This window comes from Vitis riparia, chromosome 9 (genome assembly GCF_004353265.1).
Source record: "Vitis riparia cultivar Riparia Gloire de Montpellier isolate 1030 chromosome 9, EGFV_Vit.rip_1.0, whole genome shotgun sequence".
Classification (NCBI taxonomy): Eukaryota; Viridiplantae; Streptophyta; class Magnoliopsida; order Vitales; family Vitaceae; genus Vitis; species Vitis riparia.
In genome coordinates, this window is record NC_048439.1 from 1,530,682 (window position 1) to 1,555,504 (window position 24,823).

Genomic DNA, 24,823 nt, shown 5'->3' on the forward strand with positions numbered 1-24,823 from the left:
AGATATTTATGAACCTAAAATGCTACCATATTAAAGGTAAGTTTCTTAGAAAGCACAATCCTAAAGTCTTAAGCTTTGTTAGAAAGAGCTTAAACTCTGAAAGCAATCGAAGGTTGAAAGAATGTGTGTGTTTGTATAGAACTTTGAAACATGGGTGTCTTACTTTCGAAATATCTAAAAGGCCCAATTGAACAGTAATAGCAATTACTTCTACTTCTCTGTACCAAAAAGGCCCTTAGTTCATGTCATGGTAGCCAGAACTGCTCGTCTCTAAACACCCACTCATCCATTCTCAGAGCAATCAACATTCTTATTTGGTCTTAAGAGTTAAAGAAGAGCCTGTAGTGGAGTAAACCAAGAGGGAGGAGAAGGGATGCTTTAAGATATGTCATTATTCCAGAAAAAAAACAAGTAGTTAAGAATTTTTTTTCTTTGGATCTTACTTTGTTTATGGATTTCCTTCGCCAGCTCCAGCAATGCGCATTAGGTCCTCTGTCATCTTCAGAATCGCCTCACTTTCTTCTACCATCCTTTCGACTCTCTCTAACTCCTCAACCGCCTCAGCTGCCAGAATTTCCTTGTGTTCTGCTTCAGCAATTAACCTGGCCGCTTCCGCTGCAGCTTCTTCCAATGTCTGATTATGCGACTCTGACTGACTTGGACCCGAAACCTTCTTTATCTTGAAGCAGTTTTGGTCCTGTAATTTGCGATGATGATAGAGAAAGTAAGGTAGCGTTTGTTTTTAAATAGGTCTAAATTCGTCTGAAATCCAAATAGAAGCAATGTTTGGTTTTAAACAGGTCTAAGTTTGTCTCAAATCTAAATAGAAACAGATCATTGTAAGTAAGGTGGCGTTTGTTTTTTGAATATGTCTAAATTTGTCTGAAATCTGAAAAGAAATGAAAAATCATTAAGGGATAAGGAGAATTAGGAGACTCACTCACCATGTCAAGCTTCTCCATCGAAACAAGGTCTGTCAATTTTGAGTTCAACGACTCCCTGAAATTCTCAGGCACCATATGCCTTTTCTGCAGAATGCGAACAAGAAAAAATTATTATGGAATAAGTAAAGAATCATAGACCCTGACTTCAATCAACCAAACATTGATGCTTGTTTGAAATTTGAGGCGTTTTCAAGAAACCAATGAAAATATGCATCATACCATTTCGAAAATCAAAGTCTAAAAAATTGTTTTTGATATTTGAGTCCTGAACAAAATTTGTTTCTCAAAATAGTTGTTTTTGAGAGTAGAAATCAAGAAATCAAGAAAACTGTTTTCGTTCTTAAAAACAACTGTGTTTGAAAATGTTGCAAATCCAAGGAAGGGTTTTCGAAGTTTCTCTCTTATGACTCAAATACCGACTCGTCCATGGTAAATTCCCGATAGAAGTAGAGAGGAAACTCCATCTGACCTCGATAGAATTCGCGATTTCACTGATACTACATCCCGCCGAATTGTTCATGGTCGATAGAGCTTCAAAAATCATGGTAGTGTACCTGGTAAATGAATCAGAAGATCAAGCACCTGAAAGAAACTCCATGTACAAGTTTCAGAAACTGAAGGAAAGACGAACCAGGCTTTCTCATTTACGGAGCCATCGGGATCATCAACGTCCATGATGATTGCCGGTGATGCAGTACTGGCATGTGGCGTCACAGAAGCTGAAGCTTGAGGATTAAGGAGCGCAGGAGGAGGAGGAGCTGCGGTAGAAGGGTCGGCACTAGTCGTCTGTCATGTGCAGCAGTAGTGGGCTAGAGAGTGGTCAACGTGAGCTATTTTTTAGTAATTATTGCTGTTTAATCTCTAAGTTGTTGAGTCTGTTAAATTATAAATTTCCTTATTCTTAGGGGGCGAGGGAGGGGACGGGATCCTGCCATTAACTTAGAGCGTGACAGAGTGGTATCAGAGCCGGTTATGGCTGACGATCAACGACTCCAAAGGCTTGAAAATCAGGTTGAGAACCTGAGTTCAGGTCAAGAAAGGCTCCTTAAGCAGACGGAAGAACTAGTGGGGGCAATGAACTCCCGATTAGACTTGCCGGAAGAAGGGTCCGTCAATAGGAATCGGGGACCACATGGACAGGGTGTTGCTGGGTACGCAGGTGGACTAGTGGCTCCTAAGCTTGCAAAGCTTGATTTTCCTTGCTATGATGGCTCGGAAGATCCAACTCTATGGATTTGCCGCGACATCATTAGACGACGCCGCAAAAATCAAGGTCACTTGGTTACTTGGGATGGAATGAAGGTGGGATTGCTAGAGAGGTTTGCTGCAACTGAATATGAAGATTTCTTTGGAGACTTATGCAAGCTTAAGCAGACGGGAACTGTTTCCGACTATCAAACTCGGTTTGAAAGGCTTCTAGCACCGGCCGACACTTTGACAGATGAACAAGAAGCTGAGTGTTTTATTAGTGGATTGAAGGATGGGCTAAGGGCTGATGTAAGAGTCCAAAACCCTCAAAATCTGTCTGCTGCAATTGGGTTAGCACGTACCTATGAACTCAAAGCCCTGAGGCGCACAACCAATCCAACATTCTCCTCTTCAGATCGCAACTCCAACAACCAATGGAACACCTCAACCCCTAGTGGTGCGAAGGGCACCAATCCAGAAAGGATTTTACCAATTCGTAAATTAAAATTGCTGCACATGACATCGTCCGGGATCTTTTTCCGGAGGCTTGCGAATCTGCGCTGACGTCGATGTTCCGCCGTTTTTCCTGGGCATTTGAAAGATGATGACGAGAGGAGTATACAGATGGTAGAAATTAGAAAAAACTTGACACAAACTCGTGCTTTCTTTTTTCTTTTCGTCTTCATCTCTCATTTTCTTCTCTGGCTGAGGTAGCTCGTCTTCCTCTTCGTCTTTAGATCAAAGATCAAAGAAAACAAAAAGAGAAAGAAGATGAAGGGAAAGAGAAGAATGAAAAAAAGGAAACGTGATTACCATTAGAGTAGCTTCTTGTGACAAGCGACAACGTCCACTATGTTGTAGTATGGTTATTGTTTTCCTTTTTTCGGAGAGAAGGAGAAGAAGAAAAGAAATGAAACAAGAAAATGAAGGCAAGAAGAGAGAGATAAAAAAAAGGGGAGATTTTTGAATGGATGAGAGTAGGGATTACGAAGAAGTATTAATATTTTTAATATTTGAATGATAAAAAATTTTAAGTATTAGAAATATTAAAAACACTTTACAGAATTACTGTATAACAGGTTCTTAGAGTGCGTTTGAGAGTGATTTTAAAAAGCGTTTCTAGTATTTCTAATATTTGAATAATAAAATTTTTTAAGTATTAAAAATATTAAAAACACTTTCTAAAATTACTACCAAACGAGCTATAAATTTATAATATTTATAGCATGTTGATTTTTGCTTCCTAGTTCCTTCTAGTTCTAGTTACATTTTGTTGCTCGTGATGCTAAATGGTAGCTTGTAATATTCTCTTATAGTAAACACCACTCCATCGCATTCTAAAGATGAAACCCTAATATCACAACATTTATAGAAGAGTCTCTCGAATGAGTCCATTTCCTTGCATATGTTATTTATGCATTTAAGTACATGTTTGGTATGGAAAAATGAACATTTATTCATTTTCTCATCTATTCTTATGTCTCGATAACTGGGGTTATGTTTGGTTCTCGGAAAATTTGAAGGAAAATGCAAAGAAAAAGAAAATAGAGAGGAAAAGTAAAAGGAAAGAAAAAGTGAAGGAAAATAAAAAATAGAGTTAAAGATGATAAATTATTTTTATTTGCTGCTTCAAACTCATTTTATTTATTTTAACTCATCAATATAAAAATTAAATAATTTTAAAATACATAAGTTTCTAACTAATTTTAATTATATTTAATTTTCTTTGAAATATTTTATAGGACAACCAAACATGAGAAAATAATTTTCCTTAACATTTTTTTTCTTTTCTTTGTACTTTCTGGGAACCAAACATAAAATGAGAATAAAAAAAAAATAGTTCCAATAAAAATGAAGTCTCATTCATAGTAGGATTTCAATTGATTTCCAATGGGTATTGTTATTAACTTGCTTTTTTTTCTATTCTCATTTCAATTATTACCAAATATTGAAACGCAAACAAAAAAATCATTCTTATTCCCATTGTCACAAACATTGAAATGAAAACAATCATTCCCACCTTACGAATAGTGCTTCCACCATAAAGAATTGGAATAAAAAAATTCATTAATATGTTTGGTTACCAGAAAATTTGAGGGAAAATAAAAGGGAAATAAAATATAAAGGAAAAATAAAAAGAAAGAAAAAGTGAAGGAAAATAAAAAATAGATTAAAAATTGATAAATTATTATTTTTGTTACTTTAAACTCATTTTATTTATTTTAACTCATCAATATAAAAATTAAATAATTTTAAAATATATAAGTTTTTAATTAGTTTTAATTATACCTTATTTTCTTTTATATTTTTCATAGGACAACCAAATATGAAAAAATAATTTTTCTTTTTTTTCTTTGCATTTTTTTTCTTTTCTTAGTATTTTCCGGGACCAAACATATAAACGAAAACAAAAATATTCATTCCTGTTCTCCACTCTCATGACCAAACATGGCCCTAAGGTTGTGTATAATGACGGAAATGCCCAAAAATCATTGCATCGCATGGAATCAAATTCCTTAGAAAGCACAATCCTAAAATCTTAAGCTTTGTTAGAAAGAGCTTAAACTCTGAAAGCAATCGAAGGTTGAAAGAATACGTGTGTTTGTGTAGAACTTTGAAACATGGGTGTCATACTTTCGAATTATCTAGAAAGTTCTGAAACAAAAAACTCAATTGAACAGTAACAGCAATTAGTTCTACTTCTCCATCCCAAACAGGCCCTTAGTTCATGTCGTCGTAGCCAAAACTGCTCGTCTCTAAACTGCTACTACTTCATCCATTTTCAGTGCAATCAACACTCTTATTTGGTCTTCAGAGTTAAAGAAGAACCTGTAGGGGAGTAAACCAAGAGGGAGGAGAAGAGAGATACTTTAAGATATGTCATCATTCCAGAAAAAAAAAAACCAAGTAATTAAGAAAGAATTTTTCTTTGGATCTTACTTTGTTCATGGATCTCCGCCAGCTCCAGCATTGCGTCTTTGGATTTTACTTTGTTCATCGATGTCCTCTGCCTGCTTCGGAATTGCCTCATTTTCTTCTGCCATCCTTTCGACTCTCTCTAACTCAACCGCCACAGCTGCCAGAATTTCCTTGTGTTTTGCTTCGGCAATTATCCTGGCAGCATCCACAGCAGCTTCTTCCAATGTCTGATTATGCGACTCTGACTGACTCGGACCCGAAACCTTCTTTATCTTGAAGCAGTTTTGGTCCTGTAATTCGCCATGATGATAGAGAAAGTAAGGTAGCGTTTGTTTTTAAATAGGTCTAAATTCGTCTGAAATCCAAATAGAAGCAATGTTTGGTTTTAAATAGGTCCAAGTTTGTCTCAAATCTAAATAGAAACAGATCATTGTAAGTAACGTGGTGTTTGTTTTTTTGAATATGTCTAAATTTGTCTGAAATCTGAATAGAAATGAAAAATCATAAAGGGATAAGGAGAATAAGGAGACTCACTCACCATTTCAAGCTTCTCCATCGAAACAAGGTCTGTCAATTTTGAGCTCAACAACTCCCTGAAATTCTCAGGCACCACATGCCTTTTCTGCAGAATGCAAACAAGAAAAATTATTATGGAATAATTAAAGAATTATAGACCCTGACCTCAATCAACCAAACATTGATGCTTGTTTGGAAAGTGTTCCTATTAACTGTTTCGTTATAAATTTATTCTGAAAATAGATTGTATTTTAATGAAAATTTGAGGTTTTTTCAAGAAACCATTGAAAATATTGAAGAGAATTTAAACAGCATAGGATCACATGTTGACATTTGAGCATGCATTGAACGGCAAAAACTGAAACGTTCACCTTGGTTAATTCCGTGAAAGGCCATTTCTTCCTCTTTTCTGGTACTCAGGAAGCTCCTCTAGTGCTTGATGATGCGAGAATTACGGGTTAATGAACTCTTCCCTTCTACACCCAGATTCAGTCCAAAACGAGAGTGCGTGCTCTCTTTCAGCCAAAGGAGGAAGGAGCAGGGACCCTTAATAGCAAGAGAGCCCTTCCTTTTCTTTTATATATATATTCATATATATATATCACACACATTATTGGACCACCGCCCATAAAAAATCAAGCAACAATATGTGTCCAGTCCCATTATGGACCACAATGCAAAAAATAAATAACACTGATTTATGACATTATTAAATTGATTATGTAAATCCACACATAAAAATTCCAACAAATATGTCTAATACCATTTTGAAAATCAAAGTCAGAAAAAATTGTTTTTGATATTTGAGTCCCTGAACAAAATTTGTTTCTCAAAATAATTGTTTTGGAGAAATATGTCACGGCTAAGTAAAGGATTTTCAAAGTTTCTCTGTACGTGTTTATGAGAGTCTTTTGAAAATCAAGAAATCAAGAAAAGAACTGTGTTGGAAAATGTCGAAAATCCAAGGAAGGATTTTCGAAGTTTCTCTCTTATAACTCAAATAACGACTCGTCCATGGTAAATTCCCGATAAAAGTAGAGAGGAAACTCCATCTGACCTCGATAGAGTTAGCGATTTCACTGATACTACATCCCGCCGAATTGTTCATGGTCGATAGAGCTTCAAAAATCATGGTAGTGTACCTGGTAAATGAATCAGAAGATCAAGCACCTGAAACTCCATGTACAAGTTTCAGAACTGAAGGAAGCAGGAGGAAGACGAACCAGGCAGCATCTTTCTCATTTTCGGAGCCATCGGGATTATCATCGTCGCTGATGATTGTCGGTGATGCAGTACTGGCACGTGGCGCCACTGAAGATGAAGCTTGAGGATTAAGGAGCGGAGGGGGAGGAGGATCGGAATCATCATCGTCATTGATGATTGCCGGTGATGCAGTCCTGGCATGTGGCGTCACAGAAGCTGAAGCTTGAGGATTAAGTAGCGGCGAAGGAGGAGGAGAATCGGAATCATCATCGTCATTGATGATTGCCGGTGATGCAGTCCTGGCATGTGGCGTCACAGAAGCTGAAGCTTGAGGATTAAGGAGTGGAGGAGGAGAATCGGAATCATCATCGTCGATGATGATTGCCGGTGATGCAGTCCTGGCATGTGGCCTCACAGAAGCTGAAGCTTGAGGATTAAGTAGCGGCGAAGGAGGAGGAGAATCGGAATCATCATCGTCGATGATGATTGCCGGTGATGCAGTCCTGGCATGTGGCATCACAGAAGCTGAAGCTTGAGGATTAAGGAGTGGAGGAGGAGGAGGAGAATCGGAATCATCATCGTCGATGATGATTGCCGATGATGCAGTCCTGGCATGTGGCATCACAGAACCTGAAGCTTGAGGATTAAGGAGCGGAGGAGGAGGAGGAGAATCGGAATCATCATCATCGATGATGATTGCCGGTGATGCAGTCCTGGGATGTGGCGTCACAGAAGGTGAAGCTTGAGGATTAAGTAGCGGCGAAGGAGGAGGAGAATCGGAATCATCATCGTCGATGATGATTGCCGGTGATGCAGTCCTGGCATGTGGCATCACAGAAGCAGAATCTCGAGGATTAAGGAGCGGAGGAGGAGGAGGAGAAGGAGGAGCTGCGGTAGAAGGCTCGGGACTGGCCGTCCGGGCTCTTTTTGGGGAGGCTTGCGGATTTGCGCTGACGATGATGTCCCGCTTGTCCTGGGCGGGCATTCGAAGGATGATGATGAGAGGCGTATAAATATGGTAGAAATTAGAGAAAACTTCAACACAAGCCTCATGCTTTCTTTCCTCTTTTTCATTTTCTTTCTTCTTTTTTTTTTTTTTTATTTTCCTCTTCCACTCTCATTTTCTTCCCCAAAAAGAAAAAGAAAGAAAGAAAGAAAATGTGCAATGACTTGTTAGCTCTTCTCACTCTTTTGTTTAGATCAAAGATTAAAGAAAATAAAAAAAGAAAGAAGATAAAAGAAACATTCGAAAAAACTTAACACGAGTCATACTTTCTTTTTTCTTTTTCATAGTCTTTCTTCTCTCATTTTCTCCTCTTCGACTTTCATTTTCTTCCTTAAAATAATTTTTTTTGAAGTAAAAAGCTTGAAAGAAAGAAAAAAAAAAGAATATGATTATTGCTTTCTTTTTTTGGATTAAAAAAAACAAAGAGAAGGAAGAAGGGAAAGAAAGGAAACAAGAAAAGAGAGAGAAATGAGAGATCTTTAGATGAATGGAAGCAGGAATTATGAAAAAGTGAAAACATATTCTTTTTTTATAGTTAAGTTTTATTTGAAAAAAGAAAAAAGTTTTAAAGGGGGTGTTTAATATTTGTATGTTATATTTTTCATCCTAAGAAATGATTAAAATACATGTAATTATATATTGCCATAAATTATATAATTCAATACAAAAATTTTATCGACTTCAAAATAAAAGCTATAACATATACTACAATGTCATATATGATTTTATAAAACTTAATGTATAAATACCTCTAATTTTACTAAAAAATACAAGAAAAATTGTTATATCTTTCATATAAATCTCCTATATATCCTATAAATGCCGTTGATTTTGTAAAATTATCTCATGTAAAATAACTTTTGATTTTGCCGTGGAATTTATGAAGTGTAAATAAAAACTCAATTATTAACAAATACAAAAAATGAAACTTTATTTCAAAATAAATTATATGTAAGTTACAAGTTTCATGACCTTTAATCGTTGGAACTTTTAAAAAAAATTAAATTTTACTCTAGCAATCTTATAGAGAAAAATTCGTTTTCATATACTCGTGAAAAAAATGAACTCAAGTTTATAAAATATACAATTTAAACAGTAATTTAAAAATAAATAATATTTCATGTACTTTTTAATCAAATGTATTGTATTTGACAATTCAAATACTACTTTTTAATGATGTAAATATTACTTTTAGCTATAAAGCACATGAAACTTAAATTATTTTTGTAAAATCTCTTATATATACCAAGTACCTACCTCATGTTTTCTATATATATATATAATAATATTTAACTTATCTCTTAGTGCATGTTTAAATGCTTTAAATGTCTCAAAATATCACTATCTTCTAAAAATATCAAGAAGACTCCCATTTGAGTGAAAGCAATGTCATATGCATGCAAATGACTACTTCAATATTGTCACCAAATAAAAGGCTTAGGAGGTTAGATATGGATTTTATGCACCTTAAAAGGAATGACCCCTAGTTGGCAAATACATTATGACTAATTTGAAAGTGCTGGTTTGTTTGCTTGAGTGAGGAGCAATTAAAAGTGATTGGATTGTGTCACCATTGTAATCATCCACGTGATTACAATATTGAAAATAGTGTCTCTTCCAAAATATTTATCAAAGTAGTCTTTTCTACCCATATATCATCCACGTGATTTTATTTTATTTTTTAAATTCATTTTTAAGTGTAAAAAGCTATCGTTGGTGATTATGGTTTTAAAAATTTCAGAAATATCCTTAAAACTATAATTATTGACTATGGTTTTACAATTTTTTTTATAATTATAGTTACTAACTGTGGTTTCAAATTTTTTTTTAAACCATACACCGTTTCAATCTTCAATGGTTAGTATTGTGATTTTAAAATTATTTTAAAAATCTTCTTTATCATAATAACCATAAAATGACAGTTAATACTATAGTTTTCTTTAGAATCATAATTAGTAACTGTGGTTTCACAAATATTTTTAAATCACACCCCATTACAATTTTTAATAGTTAATATTGTGATTTTAAAATCTTCTTTAAAATAGATTGATTGGGAGTTCCTCATTTGGTGATGGGTTAAAGTTAATCTCAAGCTATAGTGTGTTGACTTAACTATTGAAAATTGCAATGGGGTGTGGTTTATGGATATTTGTGAAATCATGTTTAGTAACTGTGATTCTAAAGAAAATTGTAAAACCATAGTCTGTGATTGCGGTTTTCAAGTTACTTTTGAAAACTACAGATACTAACTATGGTTTTATGGTTATTATCATAAATAAGATTTTAAAAATAAATTTAAAATCATATTACTAATCATTGAAAATTGAAACGAGGTGTGGTTTAAAAATATTTTTGAAACCACAATTAGTAACTATGATTCCAAAAAAAAAAAAATTATAGAATCGATTGTGGTTTTATAGATATTTCTGAAACTTTTAAATCATAGTCATCAACAGTGATTTTTTACATTAAAAAAAAAAACCATGTGAATGATCACGTGGATAGAAAAGTCAAATAAAAGGCTGAAAATGTAGACTCAAAGACTACTTGGGTAATTGATTTCAAATATACACTATTTTGATTCCCTTTTTCAAAATAAGAATTGGTTTGGCTGCCAATAGTTTAAGTTCAAAATAATCCATTGGTAGAAAAAAAATGGCAAGAATAGTACCCATCTCAAAATATTTATCAAACTAATTTTTTTGCATCCACGTAAGCATCTACATGGATTTTTTTTTTTAAGTGTGTAAAACCATCGTTGGTGACTATGGTTTTAAAAGTTTTATAAATATCCTTAAAATCACGGTCTGTGACTGTGGTTTTACAATTTTCCTTAGAACCATAGTTAGTAACTGTGGTTTCAAAATTATTTTTAGTTCATTCATGTTTTAATAGTATTATGATTTTAATATTATTTTTAAAATATTTTTTTATCATAATAACCATAAACATTAAAATAATATAAATAATATTATTTAATTATTTTAAAATTTAAAAATAATATGAAAAAATAATTTTCTTTAATTCATATGTGATAAAATTCATAAAACAAATAAATATTTTATTTACCATAAATATATAAATTTTTATGGGAATGCAGACAAAATTATTTTCTCAAAATTTCAAGGAAAATATGAAAAAATAAAGATAATATATATAATTTTAAAACAGTCGTAAAGGAAAATTTTATTAAGGATAATTTGTAAAAAAAAAGTAACTTTAAACGAAAATTGTAAGAAATTTTGAAAATATCCTTAAAAATCACTGTCATAGGCATAATTACTGACTGTGGGGTTTCACAAATATCTTTAAGAGGAACTCATATAACCATACATCAACTAAAAAAATATGAGATTTTAAAACTTTGCTTTTTTATTTTTAATTTTAGTGTAAATTATGGATGTACCAAAATTTCTTAACGATGTACCAAATTTGCTTAAAGTTCTTTTTGGAGTGAGAATTTTTTTTTACAATTTTCCATTGTTAGTTTAAAATTATTTTTATTTACAAATTATCCTTAATAAATTTTTCTTTACGACTATTTTAAAATTATATATATATATATTATCTTTATTTTTTCATATTTTCCTTAAAATTTTGAGAAAATAATTTCACCTGTATTTCCATAAAAATTTATATATTTATGGTAAATAAAATATTTATTTGTTTTATGAATTTTATCACATATGAATTAAAGAAAATTATTTTTTCATATTATTTTAAAATTTTAAAATAACTAAATAAATTATTTATATTATTTTAAAATTTTATATTTTCATATAAAAATTAATGCCAATAATTATGATTTTAGGTTATTCCTTAATAAAAGTTGTTTTATGGTTATTATGGTAAAAAATATTTTAAAAATAATATTAAAATCATAATATCATTAAAACATAGATGAATTAAAAATAATTTCTGAAACTTGTAAAACCACAGTCATTAACGATGGTTCTAAGGAAAATTGTAAAACCACAGTCACCAACGGTGGTTTTACACAAAAAAAAAATCCATGTAGATGCTTACGTGGATGCAAAAAGATTAGTTTAACAAATATTTTGAGATGAGTACTATTCTTGTCATTTTTTTCTACCAATAAACTATATTGGACTTAAACTTGACTGCCAACACTTTGTAAGAACTATAAAAAACAATTCAAGAACCATTTTAAATCCTCGAGATCCTTTTTGAATTTAGGATTCTCTCATGTATGGATGTCTCATAGGATGCATCATCACTTTCTCTTACCTCTACGTCTCACGTAAAACATAAAGGTCATTGATTCATGTGATAAACTTTCCTTAACTTAAACATTTTTGTAATATGAGTTTTTTTTTTTTAAATATTATTTAAAAAATTCCATGTACTAACAATTAAACCTATTTTTTTTATATTATTTTGACTCTTTCTATTTCGAAAAATATGATATTTTCATTATCAGACTTAAAAATCATGTGAAAAAAATGATAAAAGTTCATTTCAAATATTATTATAAATCCACAAGATGAAACCCAAAGCTGCCACGTCACACATTGGACTTCAATGTGTCCAATACGACGTCGTGGCGAGCTGAGACTAGTGTACTGAGCCTGCGGTCCTGCGGACGAATTGTATATAAGTAGCTGCCACGCCACGCGCACGCACCAACCACATTTTTCTCGCTTTCAGCCTCTGTTTGGTTCGCGAGAAAAATAGAGAAAGGAAAAATTAAAAAGCAAAGGGAGGAAAAGAAAACCGATCTACAGGTCCTCTTCGACTCATTCCAAACCCTAAACCTCACGAATCGATCTGTTGTCCGTACAATCTTAATCTCTCCTCAGCCGATTTTTCTTCTATTTTTTTCTCTCCAAATTTTTATTTGTGTTTTTTGTTCTTGATTAGAGCTTCGCACCATGACGTACACATCTCGCGTGTTCAATCATTCCAAAAAGGTACTCACATATATAAAAATATATATGCAGATGAAAATATGTGATTTGCAGTCTCTGATTTTTAGGTAATTGTGTTCTTGCTGTGGCAATGTTTTTGTTTTTGGTTTGAAATAATCTGAAATTAGGTTTGTATTGTGGAACACTGTTGAATCTGTGTTGAGATTGAATTTGATCGAAACCGAATCATTTCATTTTCAGGTTTATTTTGTTTGAATTTGACCTTTTATTTGGGCTTCTTTTTTTTTTTTTGTGCTTTTTTGCATTGTGAATTGTGTGATTAAAAGAACTAGTGATTTAAATTTCAATTTAGAGCTTCTAGTGAAGGGTGTTATGAAATAGCCATTAGTTTTCCTCGTGGCTTTATCTTTGAAACAAAATTTGTTTTGAGGTTTACAAGTGAGAACAATGTTGAATGCTAACATTCATTATCAAATAATGGGAACTTGACCGATTTATAGGCATCCGATAATATTCATGTACTAATCATGTGAGATACAAAAACCTCTCCAATAATAGGAACTTGAGCGATTTAGAGGCATTTGATAATCTTTACAGAGTAACCATGTGAAATTGGAATTTCATAAATAATAGCCTCTAAAATGAAAACCCAATAGCTATGCCTAAAATATGCTATTCTGGCAATGGGTTCTCAGGAAAGACAGTACATGCAATCATTTCATACAGATATAATGACATGGATGAATGCACTATATAGACATATTAATCAACAACTGCATGTTAGAAATGTTAGAAGTGTGAAGCTTTTGTATAAATCAGGAAAAATTTAGTTAGATACTATTAGTCAAGCTGTCTAATAGAACACCGTGCATGAGATGATGATTTAGGGGTTAAATCCCAAGAGTATGGTTTATGGTCTCACCTGATTTGGAGTTTTGTCTAGGGTCTGAATTGAAACCAAAGTTAGATTTAGTACATAATCATGGTGAAGTTAAAAGTTAGTGTATTTTAGTTAACAAAGCACCATATAGAATCTAATGTTTTCTCTTGAAAATAAACAAAGAACTTTATGGAGGATTTACACTTAAAACACACTGAATGTCAATGCACTCCTAAATGAGATGAAATATCAGAAGGCAGATGGTTTGTAGCCAAGAAAGGAGAGAAGAAACAGGACTGCAGAAGAAGAAAGGAAGGAAAACCAGAAAGCAATGCTTCTGAAGTTTAGATCTCAAGTCTATTCTTTCTCCCGCTCTTGGTTTTTGAAGTTTTTGGGGATGCTTATTTGGGGAAACAGATACATATTCAAGGAGCACCTCTTTTAAATTATTTGACACAAGATTTGCAATTTGTTGTCTTAATTGGATGAAGCTCTGCACCACTTCCTGCCAAACTGAGAATATGTGTTTTCACTCTCTTATGTGTGCCAACCACTGAAAATGGAAGCTCCTCTTATGATACTTGTGCTCTTTTACAGCTAAGAAATGCTCCCAACTTACTACGGCAGGAGCATTCCACTTTGGTCCGTCAGTTTTCTAACAAGGCTCGTCCCTTCAGCAGCAAAGGAGATGGTATGTTGCTGATCTTGGTGAACAAGGGTCTAATTTATCATTCATTTACTGATTAAAATGTCAGTTACTGCTGTCTATGGCTCCAAGTTCAATTAGTCTGCCTAGAGGTTTATGAGTTTATTTTACATTGCCAATCAGATAAATTAGGGTCTATTTTTGCTTCTACTTTCTTGTGTACTGCATTTTTCTGAATATAATCGAAGATTCTGCATATGTAGTCAATCAAAGAAAGCAGATTTTTTTTTTATTATATATGTCCACCCTTCTTGCATCTGCAATCATGTTTTTGTGGGTTTCCAAATGTCCTTGTTTACACCTCAAAGGTGTCTGTGCGCACACGACATATGCATGTAGACATCCATGGAATCAGGTTTGGCTGGCTTATGTGCATCTAAATGCATGTGGTGCTGAAGAGTTCCAATTGTACCATCATATGTGAGTTCTGGATTCATGACACATATCAAGTATGTGACCCAAAATTGTCTTAACAAAGCATTAACCACGTGTGATGTATAATTTTGTAATATTCATATATGGTTTCTGTTATACACATATACACCTTGAATTTTTAATTATTGCCACTAATTCAATATAGATTCCTTGCCTCTTAGGATTTCTATTTCCATAGTCTATTTTCTTGTCATTTTGTGTATGCTCTTTTATTTTGTGAATGGAAAACTGCAAGGTAGGTGATTCATAGGCAAAAAAACACTTCTTATATCTTCACTACAAGGTGAGTTTTGGATTGAACTTAGGATCTACCCCCAACAACCAGCTGATGACCAAGATATGCAAATTTATGTTGCCACCAGCCATCCTATTGGGGTACCAAAAAACTGTTGATAAGCTTCATTGATTCTCCTTAATAAATTTTTTTAATAGGTAAATGTTTATCCTCACCAAGACTTGAACTTGGAACCTCCTATAAGTTCTCCCCAACCCTTTTCCACTTGAATTAGGCCTCAAGGGTTTCATTGATGCTCATTAATAGTGTCAAAAAGGTTCCAAGAAAATCAAGTTGGTGCCAGTTTGTTGTTACCTATCGTCCACCAAGACTAGTAAAAGGCTCTATGCACATATTATGCATGACGTACATTGTTTTAAAAAAAATAGATCCATATAGGGAATCCAACAGAAGGTTAAAAGGTAAAAATTATTGATTGGAGGTAATGACCAATCCTTTTTTTTTTGTTTATTTGATCAGAGTAATATGAAATCTTTTGGTTGGGTAAAATGTTTTTAGTTATCCCTTTGTCATATAAGTGGTGGGCAAGATTCAATCTCATGATTACCTATAACAGTTAGAGAACAGACAATCAACTGGGGGTATGTTAGGGACAACCTCTATGATATCATGTTAGGAGGAGATTTGCAACATTTAAGTATCTTAGCACCCAAGTCTGTCCTAATATGGTACTTATAGAGTTATGGCACTGGAGTATATGGGAGCATTTAGCATGAAAACTCAAAAGTTTCATCCCCTTTGCCCTAGGGTTGATAATGTTGATAAGCTCACTGCATCAAGTTCCCTAACTCACATAGCAAGTTGGCTTCAGTAACTGCAGCACCAGGCTGCTCTTTGGTTTTGTATTTGTTGTTGTAAGAAAAGTTTGTAATTCCCAGATATTCTGAAGATACCTGGAGAAAGATATCGGGATTGTAACTCTCCGAGCACTGCCAGCTTCGGTCACACTTATAGAGCAATAAATACTGATACGGTAAGTTGGAGCTTCTCAGTTTTACCCGTTACATCTCTTCTTCTTCTTCATCATCATCTTTTTCTTTTGCCTTTGCTAGACTCATTATTTTTAATAAATATGTGTTCATTGTCCAAACTAAGAATTCATGAGCCAACTATCATACGCTTCTGTAGATAACATCGTTAGGAATATTCAAGGGCAATGTTTCAAGGACAGCAATGAAAATGGGAATTCCAGTGACTGGTTCTCTGTTGAGCAAAGGTTTTTCAGGGTATGTCTTGTGCCATTTGTCAAACTATTTCTTAATGATTACATCTAACGTTATGGAACTTTGTTAATTATTCTTTTATCTGATGTCAGTTCATGCATGCATCTAAGAAGAGGTTTTTCATCAGATTCAGGTGAAGTGTGATTTCTTTTCTACTTTGACTTCAATAATACTATTCCCTTTGTAGCATTCTATGATGCCATTTTTTTTTAAAACTAAAATATACACTTAATGACAAGCTGCCCTTTAATCATGCTTTTAGGAGAATCTTGCATTGTTTCATCTCCATGCAACAAATGTTTTGTTGCCGCTCTGCTCATGTTTTTTTTCAAGTTATAATATTATTGCTAACTAACTCTCATATGACTGATTTAGTCATTAATCTACTGCTGCTCCTACCTAATTTATGTTGGAATGGTTTATGATATATGGATGATTCTGTGCAATAAATGACAGGTCTTCCTGCACATCAAAAGATTGGAATGCCTTCTCTTTCTCCTACAATGACTGAGGCATGCGCCTTTCTGAAGCTATGAGGATACAAACCATGCTCAATTTACTGTTTTATGCTTGAATGTTTTGTTTATCAAATGCAGGGTAGCATTGCAAGGTGGTTGAAGAAAGAGGGTGATAAAATCTCTCCTGGCGAAGTGCTCTGTGAAGTTGAGACTGTAGGGCCCTTGTACTCTGAGTCTGTTGGTTAAATTCTCTCAATTAATGGAGCACTCTGGTTATGTGCTTTACTCATCTGGAAAACTGACGTTTACCTTTCATTGAATTGATATTTGTAGGATAAAGCAACAGTTGAGATGGAATGCATGGAAGAAGGATATCTTGCTAAGATAATTCAAGGAGATGGGGCAAAAGAAATTAAAGTTGGTGAGGTATTGCTTTTATTTGTCACTAAGGTCACTTGGTTGCTATTGTCTAACTCTTTCTTTCAAAGCTAGCTGCTTTCTATCTCATGTGTTTGCCAGCCATCAAATTATAGCATTTTCATAAATTGCATCTAGCTCACTTTAGAGCTTCAAACTTCTAATATATTTTTCCCTGCCAGGCTCTGCATGCTTATTTCTAATGCCATCTCTTCTTGACTGAAGTTGAAACCTTCCAAAACATTAAAATTGGCTGCAGACCCTAGATTATCTTTGCCTCAATGGTCTGTCTATGTAACTAACTATGTCGCAAATATGATATGATGCTATAAGTAAAATGTCTTTTGGTTAAGTTTGTTGTTTGGCCAAGTAAGGCACTTCTTAAATATGAATTTCATTTCTCTACCACATTTACTGCTTGCCATTCCAATTAAGAGAATTCATGGTATTATTACGAAAAAGCATGAAGAAAGAAATTTTCAATGGATTTGCAATTCCCAAATTGTGCTTATGCTTAAATATGCTATATGTCATGTGAACTAATGGCTCAAGATTCCATAGCTTAATGTAAAACTTTTTTGTCTAATTTGATCTTTCCGAGCATCAAGATATATTGCAGGCATAATCCAGTTGATGTGAGCAGGCATAATCCAGTTGATGTGATCATGGGTGTACTATAGTTCCAATACTCTGGGAGAATCATCAAAAGATAGAATTAGCTTTCATTCCTTGTTGGTTCATTCATTGGTTTGTTGCAAGTAACCAAATCATCTAAGTGGACCTCTCTCATATTATTATCAATTGTTAATATTCTCACTAATGCATTAACTTTCATTCTACGTTACTTTTCTTGCCAACCATACATTTAAATATCATATTTCATTTTCACGGTCATGTTATTTCTTGACTGCCTAGCAATCAATGAAATAAACTTGGATGACAGTAGCTTTGTCTTAAAGATTTTCCTGCCTTTCCTGTAGAAACCAGGCATGTTTACGATAGTCAGATCTTCTGTCTTCAGTATTGAAACAAAACCATTGTTTTTTTTTATTTGGTTAAATTATCTTAACCTGGGGCAATTTGGTTAGTGAATAAAGAATAAAATCACTGTGGAATTTGTTTATTAACTTAGGGAATCTGTATTATGTTTTGAAATAGGTGATTGCTATAACTGTGGAGGAAGAGGAAGACATTGCAAAATTCAAGGATTATAAACCTTCCCCATCAGATGCTGCGGCGGAAAGCAAAGGATCATCTGATTCTACCCCACCAAAAAAAGAAGAGGTAAAAGAGGAACCTACCAGTTCTCCAGAGCCAAAGAGTTCTAAGGCTAGTGCAGCTTCTTCAACAGAAGGTCGCATTTTTGCTAGTCCTCTTGCAAGAAAACTGGCTGAAGAACACAATGTACGTTAAATACGATACTAAGACTAAAACTTTGTTATTCATCCATTAATTTCATATTGACTAATGGTGAGTCGATTCTCGTGCATCATTTGATTCTTTTCCATGAAAGTAGGTACCTCTTTCAAGCATCAAAGGAACGGGTCCTGATGGAAGCATTGTGAAGGCTGATATTGAAGATTACTTGGGTATATTTTATTTTTATACACTATTCTTCAATGGTAATTTAAGCTGATTATTGGAAATTTTATTTATATTTTCCACTATAATGTAGCTTCTCGTGGGAAGGAAGGTTCACTAACAGCTCCTAAGGTCACAGATACAATGGCATTAGATTACACGGACCTCCCTCATTCTCAGATAAGAAAGGTAATACTTATTCCGAACTCTTGTTCTATCATCTTTTGGGGTTCCAATGCATATTATAGAAATCCATTATATTTAGCCATGTCTCTTCTGTTTGTTTGCAAGCTTTCAGATCTATGCTTAATCTTTCCTATTGTTAATGTTTAGCACATTGAAGCTTCATCTTCTGAAGTCAACTTTTTGGTATTACCTTGACAGATCACAGCTTCACGCCTATTATTATCGAAGCAGACTATTCCCCATTATTATTTGACAGTGGATACATGTGTTGACAAACTTATGGAGTGAGCATTAGTTCCTTCCATCTTTTAAAAAATAACCCACGTTTCAATCTTCTGTGATGATCTAAGCTGTTGCTCTCTCTCTCTCTCTCTCTCTCTGTGCAGTTTGCGAAGCCAACTCAATTCAATACAAGAAGCTTCTGGTGGAAAGCGGATATCCATCAATGATCTTGTAATTAAGGTACTAAATTTTCCTAGCAAAATAGCTCTTCATGGTTGAGACATGCAAATTGTTTTCTATTCTCGTCCATGTTAAAACCCCAAGAGGATAGTGAAGATGCTGGGAGCAAGTTCAGAGTAGAACCAGTTCTAGCGACACCACCACAATAACAGTGACATCTGTTATCATGAGGTTTTTCAGTTTGCTCTTTGAAAAAGAAAAAGGTTGAAGTGAAAATGTGATGAGCATGCTGCATCAAAAAATTATAAGCATGTTTGGGAACTGTTTTTGAATACACCTTTTTATTCTTAAAAACAGAACACTGTTCTGTTTTTTAGATTTGAAAATACGTTTGATAATTGTTTGACAAAAAACAATCTTTTGAGAACTTGTTTTGAAAATTGGGTATTTTTTTGAGAATATATTTTAATTATTTTTAGTTGTTTTCACTTGATTTTTTGGGGCTTGGTATAAAATATAATTATACAAATATGAAGAATGATTTAAAATTACAAATAAAAGTTATTTTTAAGAAATATTTGGAAACACAAAAAATAGGTTGAGAACATTCCAATTCCAAACATTAGAAAATATAAAAGAACAGTTTTTTAAAAATATTTTTAAAAACTGTTTTCAAAAATATTGCCAAAGGACATTTCTTTATCACCATAAAACCAGCCCTTTCAGCCTAGAGAAATGGATGCTACTACCTTACTTTAGGAATAGCTACTTGGGAGGAACGGTGACATGATTTAGAAAATTTCATAATAATTTCTTATTGCAGGCTGCTGCTTTGGCTCTTCGAAAAGTTCCTCAATGCAATAGTTCATGGACCAATGACTATATTCGTCAGTGAGTAATAGATCTTAGATGTTAACATTGCTATTTAATTACCATATCACATACACTTACATTTTTCTTTTTGGGACTAATCCAGGTACCACAATGTGAATATCAATGTTGCTGTGCAGACGGATAATGGACTCTTTGTCCCCGTCATCAAGGTGGGTTATTTCTCAGTTTGTTTATAATTGAAACAGTTTATGCTTGTAGTTCCAATAAAAGTTTATTTAACACAAAATCATACCATGAAATTTGCAGGACGCAGACAAGAAAGGTCTGTCCAAGATTTCTGAAGAGGTCAAGCAGTTGGCCCAGAAAGCCAAGGAGAACAACTTGAAGCCCGTAGATTATGAGGTAAAAATTATGTTTCAATGTTATTAGTTGTTGGCAAGTGATCGCTAGGATCTAACATATGAAAACTGGCTTCATCCTCCTTGCAGGGAGGGACATTTACTGTGTCTAATCTGGGAGGACCCTTTGGTATCAAGCAATTCTGTGCCATCATCAATCCTCCTCAGTCAGGCATTCTAGCCATTGGGTCTGGTAAGATAAAGACGCTTAATATTAATACCCTTTTGTACATTCATCATCATCATCATCATCCCCATCCTCATTGATGAACTCTGTTCTTTTGCAGCCGAGAAGAGGGTTGTACCTGGCACAGGCCCTGATGAATTCAAGTTTGCCTCCTTCATGTCAGTGACACTAAGCTGTGATCATCGTGTCATTGATGGTAAGTAGCTCTTAACGAGTATGTATATTAAGATGTGAGTAGGTGCCTTCATTCCAAGCCAGCTTTTACATTTAACACAAACACTCTCGGCCTTTGCGTGCAGGTGCAATTGGTGCAGAATGGCTTAAGGCGTTCAAATCCTATATCGAGAACCCAGAATCAATGTTGCTGTAGGTCGAACAACAGCTTCCCATCACACGTCAAAACATATGTTAACTTTTAATGTTATGAATCCAGATGAGGGACATTCTGAGTCCGAGTGAAGTATTCATTTCTTGAGTTGTGAGATTTGGTCGCAGATGGGAAAGGCTGCATGCATGGATTTTTTAGAAGAATAAGACGACGGGGATTGAGGCAATCGAACTCTCAATTTTGGTCAAGTAGAGTGTAAAGCTTCCTTCTATCCAGAAGATGTTTCCCTTGAAATGTATCATCATCTTTTTCGCAGGCTTTCGTCGTCGTCGGATGTTTGTTAGACTTGCTATGCTAATAATCCAACCCCAAAATGGTTTGTCCAAAAACAACCCAGAGACATCAATCACAGTATCATGCCCAACCCTCACGCTTGGGCGGGGCCAATAAGGCGTGACCAATTTGCCTTACATCCAAGATATTGTAGTCTGTTTGGAAATTTATTTTTTTAATATTCGTTATAAAAATAGATATTTTTTTAAATGCTATGATAAATAATTAAAAATATGAACAATGTTTTGAAAATTTTTGTATTACAAATAAATACACATCACCTTGATAAAAAATAAGTCAAAAAATTTTGAATGCTTAAATTTTCAAATAACTTTTTCTAAAGACAATGACTTTCAAAAACAGCTTTTAAAAATAGAAAAACAGCTTTTTTGAAAAAAAAGATTCTAAAAATGTCTTCCCCGGTCTCTTGTCAAAAGTGGAATAAAATAAAATAAAATAAAATAAAAACTTTAATAATATAATTTCATTCCTTTTATTTTCCATTTTATGCAAACAATGCAGAATCTAAAATATACAACTTTTTTTTCTTCTAAATTTTCATTTTTATTTACTTTTTCTTGTAACGGCCTTCCTAGTTTTTTAACTTGTTCCTTACTAAAAAACACGAAAAAATCTTTTTAATTCATAATTTTTTCCTTCTAATTTTAAAATTTTAAAAATTTTAAATAATTATTATTTCATCTATTTCCCGATATACCAAGAATAAACACTTGTTTCTTCTTTCTTTTTTTCCTTTTTGTGATACAAAGGAAGCCTTCTATTGAGCTCCTGATATGGGCAACATAAAACTCATTTTTACCCTTTCGTTTGTGTAGGATTTGCTCAAGACAAACAGCATACCATTTGAAAATTTCCCCAGAAAATTGAAGCAAGTTCTATTCATTGGATTCTCCAACTAGAGAAGAGAGCAACTCAGCTCAAAATACCTACCCAACTGTGCCTTCTTTGGCTAATGCATGGCAACACCACACCCTCAAATCTCCAGGCTGCGGGATGGTTGAACCTGCATCAAACCCAAACTTGGCCGGAGTTCAACAATCCCCAGATCAAGAATGGTTCAGAAAATCCGGTAAAAGACAGGCTTGTTCACCCCTTCATTCACCAATGCAACTAATAAAAGCCTGCACTTGCAGGGCTATCAACACAGCAAACAGTTCTATGAGTAGAACAGAACCACACATAAGACTGAGGACACACATAAATCAGCAAACTTGAATCATTCAGGTATCCTTGCCATTGGTGCATTCTTTTAGATATGTTCTTGTTTCAGCCATAGATCGAGCCAAGTATCACAGCCCCTACCCCCCATTGGTGCACATTACTTGAATGTACACCCAACTAAGCCAATCACAGGATCATAGACATCAATTACACTAAAGGTACAAACCCTCCACTACATCCAGAGTCCACCGGGTGTGATTCAGGATTCTTCATAAAAATCAAACCAGACTTTAATCTTCACTCTAAATGTAAAATCCACTTTGACATCCATATCAGAACAATGACATACACATCAATCACACTGTTTTAGGTGGAATCCCTCAGCCCAAGTGAGGCATTGTCATGACTCATCATTCCCCAAGAACAATGAAAATGTCGCACTGAACTTGCATCTGGAGAAGTTTGACAATCTAATATTGCAGTGCCTGAGCGAGGCATTAACATCGCTCATTGTTCCCTAAGAACTATAAACAATTGAAACCCTTCTCTTAAAAGGTCATTGGCATGTTAAAACAATCTACACAGACAAGTGGAGAGACAAAGATTACCATCCCGAGAATTTGAACAGTGAGACACTGCTATTACTCATGATTCACTGGGAGCAATGAGAATGTCAATGTGAACTTGTACCCATAAAAGTTTCACAATCTAATTTTGCAAAGACCAAGTGAGGTATTGCCATCACTCACTTTCCCAAGAACAATGAGAATGCTAATCTGAACTTTTACTGAGAAAGGTTTCACAATCTAGTGCTGCAGAATACCAAGTGAGGCATTGCCATTACTCATTGTTTCCCAAAAACCACACACACATTACAACCCTACATGTTAAAACAATGAACACAATACATTGGTGAGATAAACCAAGAATTCGAACTCTGAAGACATACACCAGTTCACATCAAACCACATAACCCCAACACAACAGTTCCAAAATATAGAAAACAACAGCATGACACTGAAAATTATGAGTTTGATAAGAAAACAACCTATACAGAGCATTGGAGAGCCCATTCGAACAACCTGAAAATTCGAACTTTCTAAAGAGCTATACTAGTTCACCTCAAACCATCACCAGATAAAGATGAACACAAAGACACCGAAAATTATGAGTTCCATTGAGAATGCAGAACACAATACATTGATGCAGAGTCTGAAGCTAAGTGTTTGGATCAAATCTCATATCAACATAGATGTTGGTGCCATCCCATTTCAGGTTTTTATTATTCATCATCATGAATCAATACAACATTACAGAGGGAAATCAAAGTAACCATCAGAGCATGTATATATCATCTCAAGCTGGAAAATTCGACGAATTTCAAGACGATTAGAGAATATAATTCTTTCATATGGTTAACTAATCAAAATTGGATTTGAATGGTGCAGTGCAAACCCTAGATCGGCACGTATCGCTTCAACACCTGCTTCGCCGTCACCGCTGCCCCAACCACCACCCCACCGATCGCCCCCGCTACCGCCGCCGACCTCACTCCAGCCGCCGCCCGATATAGCGCGCCGGTGCCCAGACCTGCCACCACGCTGTTCACCACATCGTCCGTGTCCCTCACCGCCACAATCCCGCTCTCCAAACCCGCGTACATCAACCCGATCACGCCGGCCCGGTTCCCGAATTTTCTTCCTGCGTGGCCGGAGGCGTTGAGGATCCGGTTGATCCGCAGTTTCACGGTGTCCCCGGGCTCCGAAGCTTTGACGCCGTCGACTAGGCCCTTGGCGGCGCCGGAGACTGCGCCGGAAAGGTAGCCGATGCCTGTGTAGTAGGTGAGGTTTTCACCCCAGGAACGGCGTTGGGCAACGGACTCTTCCTGGAAGAGGAACTCCGGCGACGTGGGAAGTTTGTAGATATTGTGGATTGGGATTTGGAGGTCTTGATAGGGGTTGTACAAACGACGATTGTCGTTGTCGTTCTGAGAGGTTCGTTGATCCTCCATGTGAATGAAGCTCTCTAGGGTTAGGGTTTGGTCCTCTTCTTCTCCTCGCGTACAGAAGAGAGAGAGAGAGAGTTTGGTGCGTCGACGACGATTTTGTGTGGAATCGGGCTGGTAGGGTTCGGTATAGGTCGCTGGGTTAGATGCATTGGACCGGTTCAGTTTTAATCTCCATCAGCAATAGAATTCACAACGACGTCGTTTGAAATAAGCCAATAAAATTTTGTTCATGATTTTCTGGCCTTTTTTTTTTTCCTTTTTCTTTTTAACTCCCTCCACCACCTTCTCCTTTTTTTTTCTCTTTA

The 24,823-nt window shown here is 34.8% G+C and overlaps 4 protein-coding genes across 5 annotated transcripts; 1 reads left to right on the plus strand and 3 right to left on the minus strand.

Annotated features, from left to right (window-relative positions):
* Positions 1-121: 121 nt before the first annotated feature.
* LOC117922592 (telomere repeat-binding factor 5-like) lies at positions 122-1,899 on the minus strand. 2 transcript variants are annotated; one of them, XM_034840753.1, is made up of 5 exons: positions 1,576-1,899; positions 1,414-1,498; positions 945-1,028; positions 444-697; positions 122-339 (listed from the first exon to the last, which is right to left on the minus strand). In XM_034840753.1, the coding sequence occupies exons 1-4, from the start codon at positions 1,617-1,619 to the stop codon at positions 449-451; spliced, it is 462 nt and encodes a 153-aa protein (XP_034696644.1). In that variant the 5' UTR covers positions 1,620-1,899; the 3' UTR covers positions 122-339; positions 444-448. The 2 variants fall into 2 exon arrangements, with proteins under 2 accessions (XP_034696644.1, XP_034696643.1); XM_034840752.1 differs by having other exon boundaries at positions 122-697.
* Positions 1,900-4,664: 2,765 nt separating this feature from the next.
* LOC117922395 (vegetative cell wall protein gp1-like) lies at positions 4,665-7,755 on the minus strand. The gene is made up of 5 exons (XM_034840534.1): positions 6,791-7,755; positions 6,625-6,709; positions 5,590-5,673; positions 5,073-5,341; positions 4,665-4,961 (listed from the first exon to the last, which is right to left on the minus strand). The coding sequence occupies exons 1-4, from the start codon at positions 7,753-7,755 to the stop codon at positions 5,078-5,080; spliced, it is 1,398 nt and encodes a 465-aa protein (XP_034696425.1). The 3' UTR covers positions 4,665-4,961; positions 5,073-5,077.
* Positions 7,756-12,415: 4,660 nt separating this feature from the next.
* On the plus strand, positions 12,416-21,465 carry LOC117922242 (dihydrolipoyllysine-residue acetyltransferase component 2 of pyruvate dehydrogenase complex, mitochondrial). The gene is made up of 20 exons (XM_034840298.1): positions 12,416-12,573; positions 12,658-12,707; positions 14,143-14,236; positions 15,860-15,954; positions 16,110-16,207; positions 16,297-16,337; positions 16,661-16,716; positions 16,801-16,875; positions 16,996-17,088; positions 18,238-18,483; positions 18,596-18,668; positions 18,755-18,849; positions 19,045-19,130; positions 19,233-19,308; positions 20,072-20,139; positions 20,225-20,291; positions 20,389-20,484; positions 20,571-20,673; positions 20,768-20,863; positions 20,967-21,465. The coding sequence occupies exons 2-20, from the start codon at positions 12,669-12,671 to the stop codon at positions 21,035-21,037; spliced, it is 1,668 nt and encodes a 555-aa protein (XP_034696189.1). The 5' UTR covers positions 12,416-12,573; positions 12,658-12,668; the 3' UTR covers positions 21,038-21,465.
* A 2,189-nt stretch (positions 21,466-23,654) lies between these two features.
* Positions 23,655-24,656, minus strand: LOC117921491 (mitochondrial import inner membrane translocase subunit TIM23-1-like). The gene has a single exon (XM_034839372.1). It carries the CDS (start codon positions 24,519-24,521, stop codon positions 23,967-23,969), a length of 555 nt encoding a protein of 184 aa, XP_034695263.1. The 5' UTR covers positions 24,522-24,656; the 3' UTR covers positions 23,655-23,966.
* Positions 24,657-24,823: the final 167 nt, after the last annotated feature.

What these genes read in the sequence shown, in the direction of transcription:
- LOC117922592 (XM_034840753.1), bottom strand. Translation starts at nt 1,619, where the DNA reads ATGGACGTTGATGATCCCGATGGCTCCGTAAATGAGAAAGCCTG. An exon ending in TCCGTAAATGAGAAAGCCTG is followed by an intron (nt 1,499 to 1,575) that starts GTTCGTCTTTCC and finishes TTCATTTACCAG; the next exon opens with GTACACTACCATGATTTTTG. An exon ending in CGATGGAGAAGCTTGACATG is followed by an intron (nt 698 to 944) that starts GTGAGTGAGTCT and finishes CGCAAATTACAG; the next exon opens with GACCAAAACTGCTTCAAGAT.
- LOC117922395 (XM_034840534.1), bottom strand. Translation starts at nt 7,755, where the DNA reads ATGCCCGCCCAGGACAAGCGGGACATCATCGTCAGCGCAAATCCGCAA. An exon ending in AATGAGAAAGATGCTGCCTG is followed by an intron (nt 6,710 to 6,790) that starts GTTCGTCTTCCT and finishes TTCATTTACCAG; the next exon opens with GTACACTACCATGATTTTTG. An exon ending in CGATGGAGAAGCTTGAAATG is followed by an intron (nt 5,342 to 5,589) that starts GTGAGTGAGTCT and finishes GGCGAATTACAG; the next exon opens with GACCAAAACTGCTTCAAGAT.
- LOC117922242 (XM_034840298.1), top strand. Translation starts at nt 12,669, where the DNA reads ATGACGTACACATCTCGCGTGTTCAATCATTCCAAAAAG. An exon ending in TTGAGCAAAGGTTTTTCAGG is followed by an intron (nt 16,208 to 16,296) that starts GTATGTCTTGTG and finishes ATCTGATGTCAG; the next exon opens with TTCATGCATGCATCTAAGAA. An exon ending in TGCTCTGTGAAGTTGAGACT is followed by an intron (nt 16,876 to 16,995) that starts GTAGGGCCCTTG and finishes TGATATTTGTAG; the next exon opens with GATAAAGCAACAGTTGAGAT.
- LOC117921491 (XM_034839372.1), bottom strand. Translation starts at nt 24,521, where the DNA reads ATGGAGGATCAACGAACCTCTCAGAACGACAACGACAATCGTCGTTTG.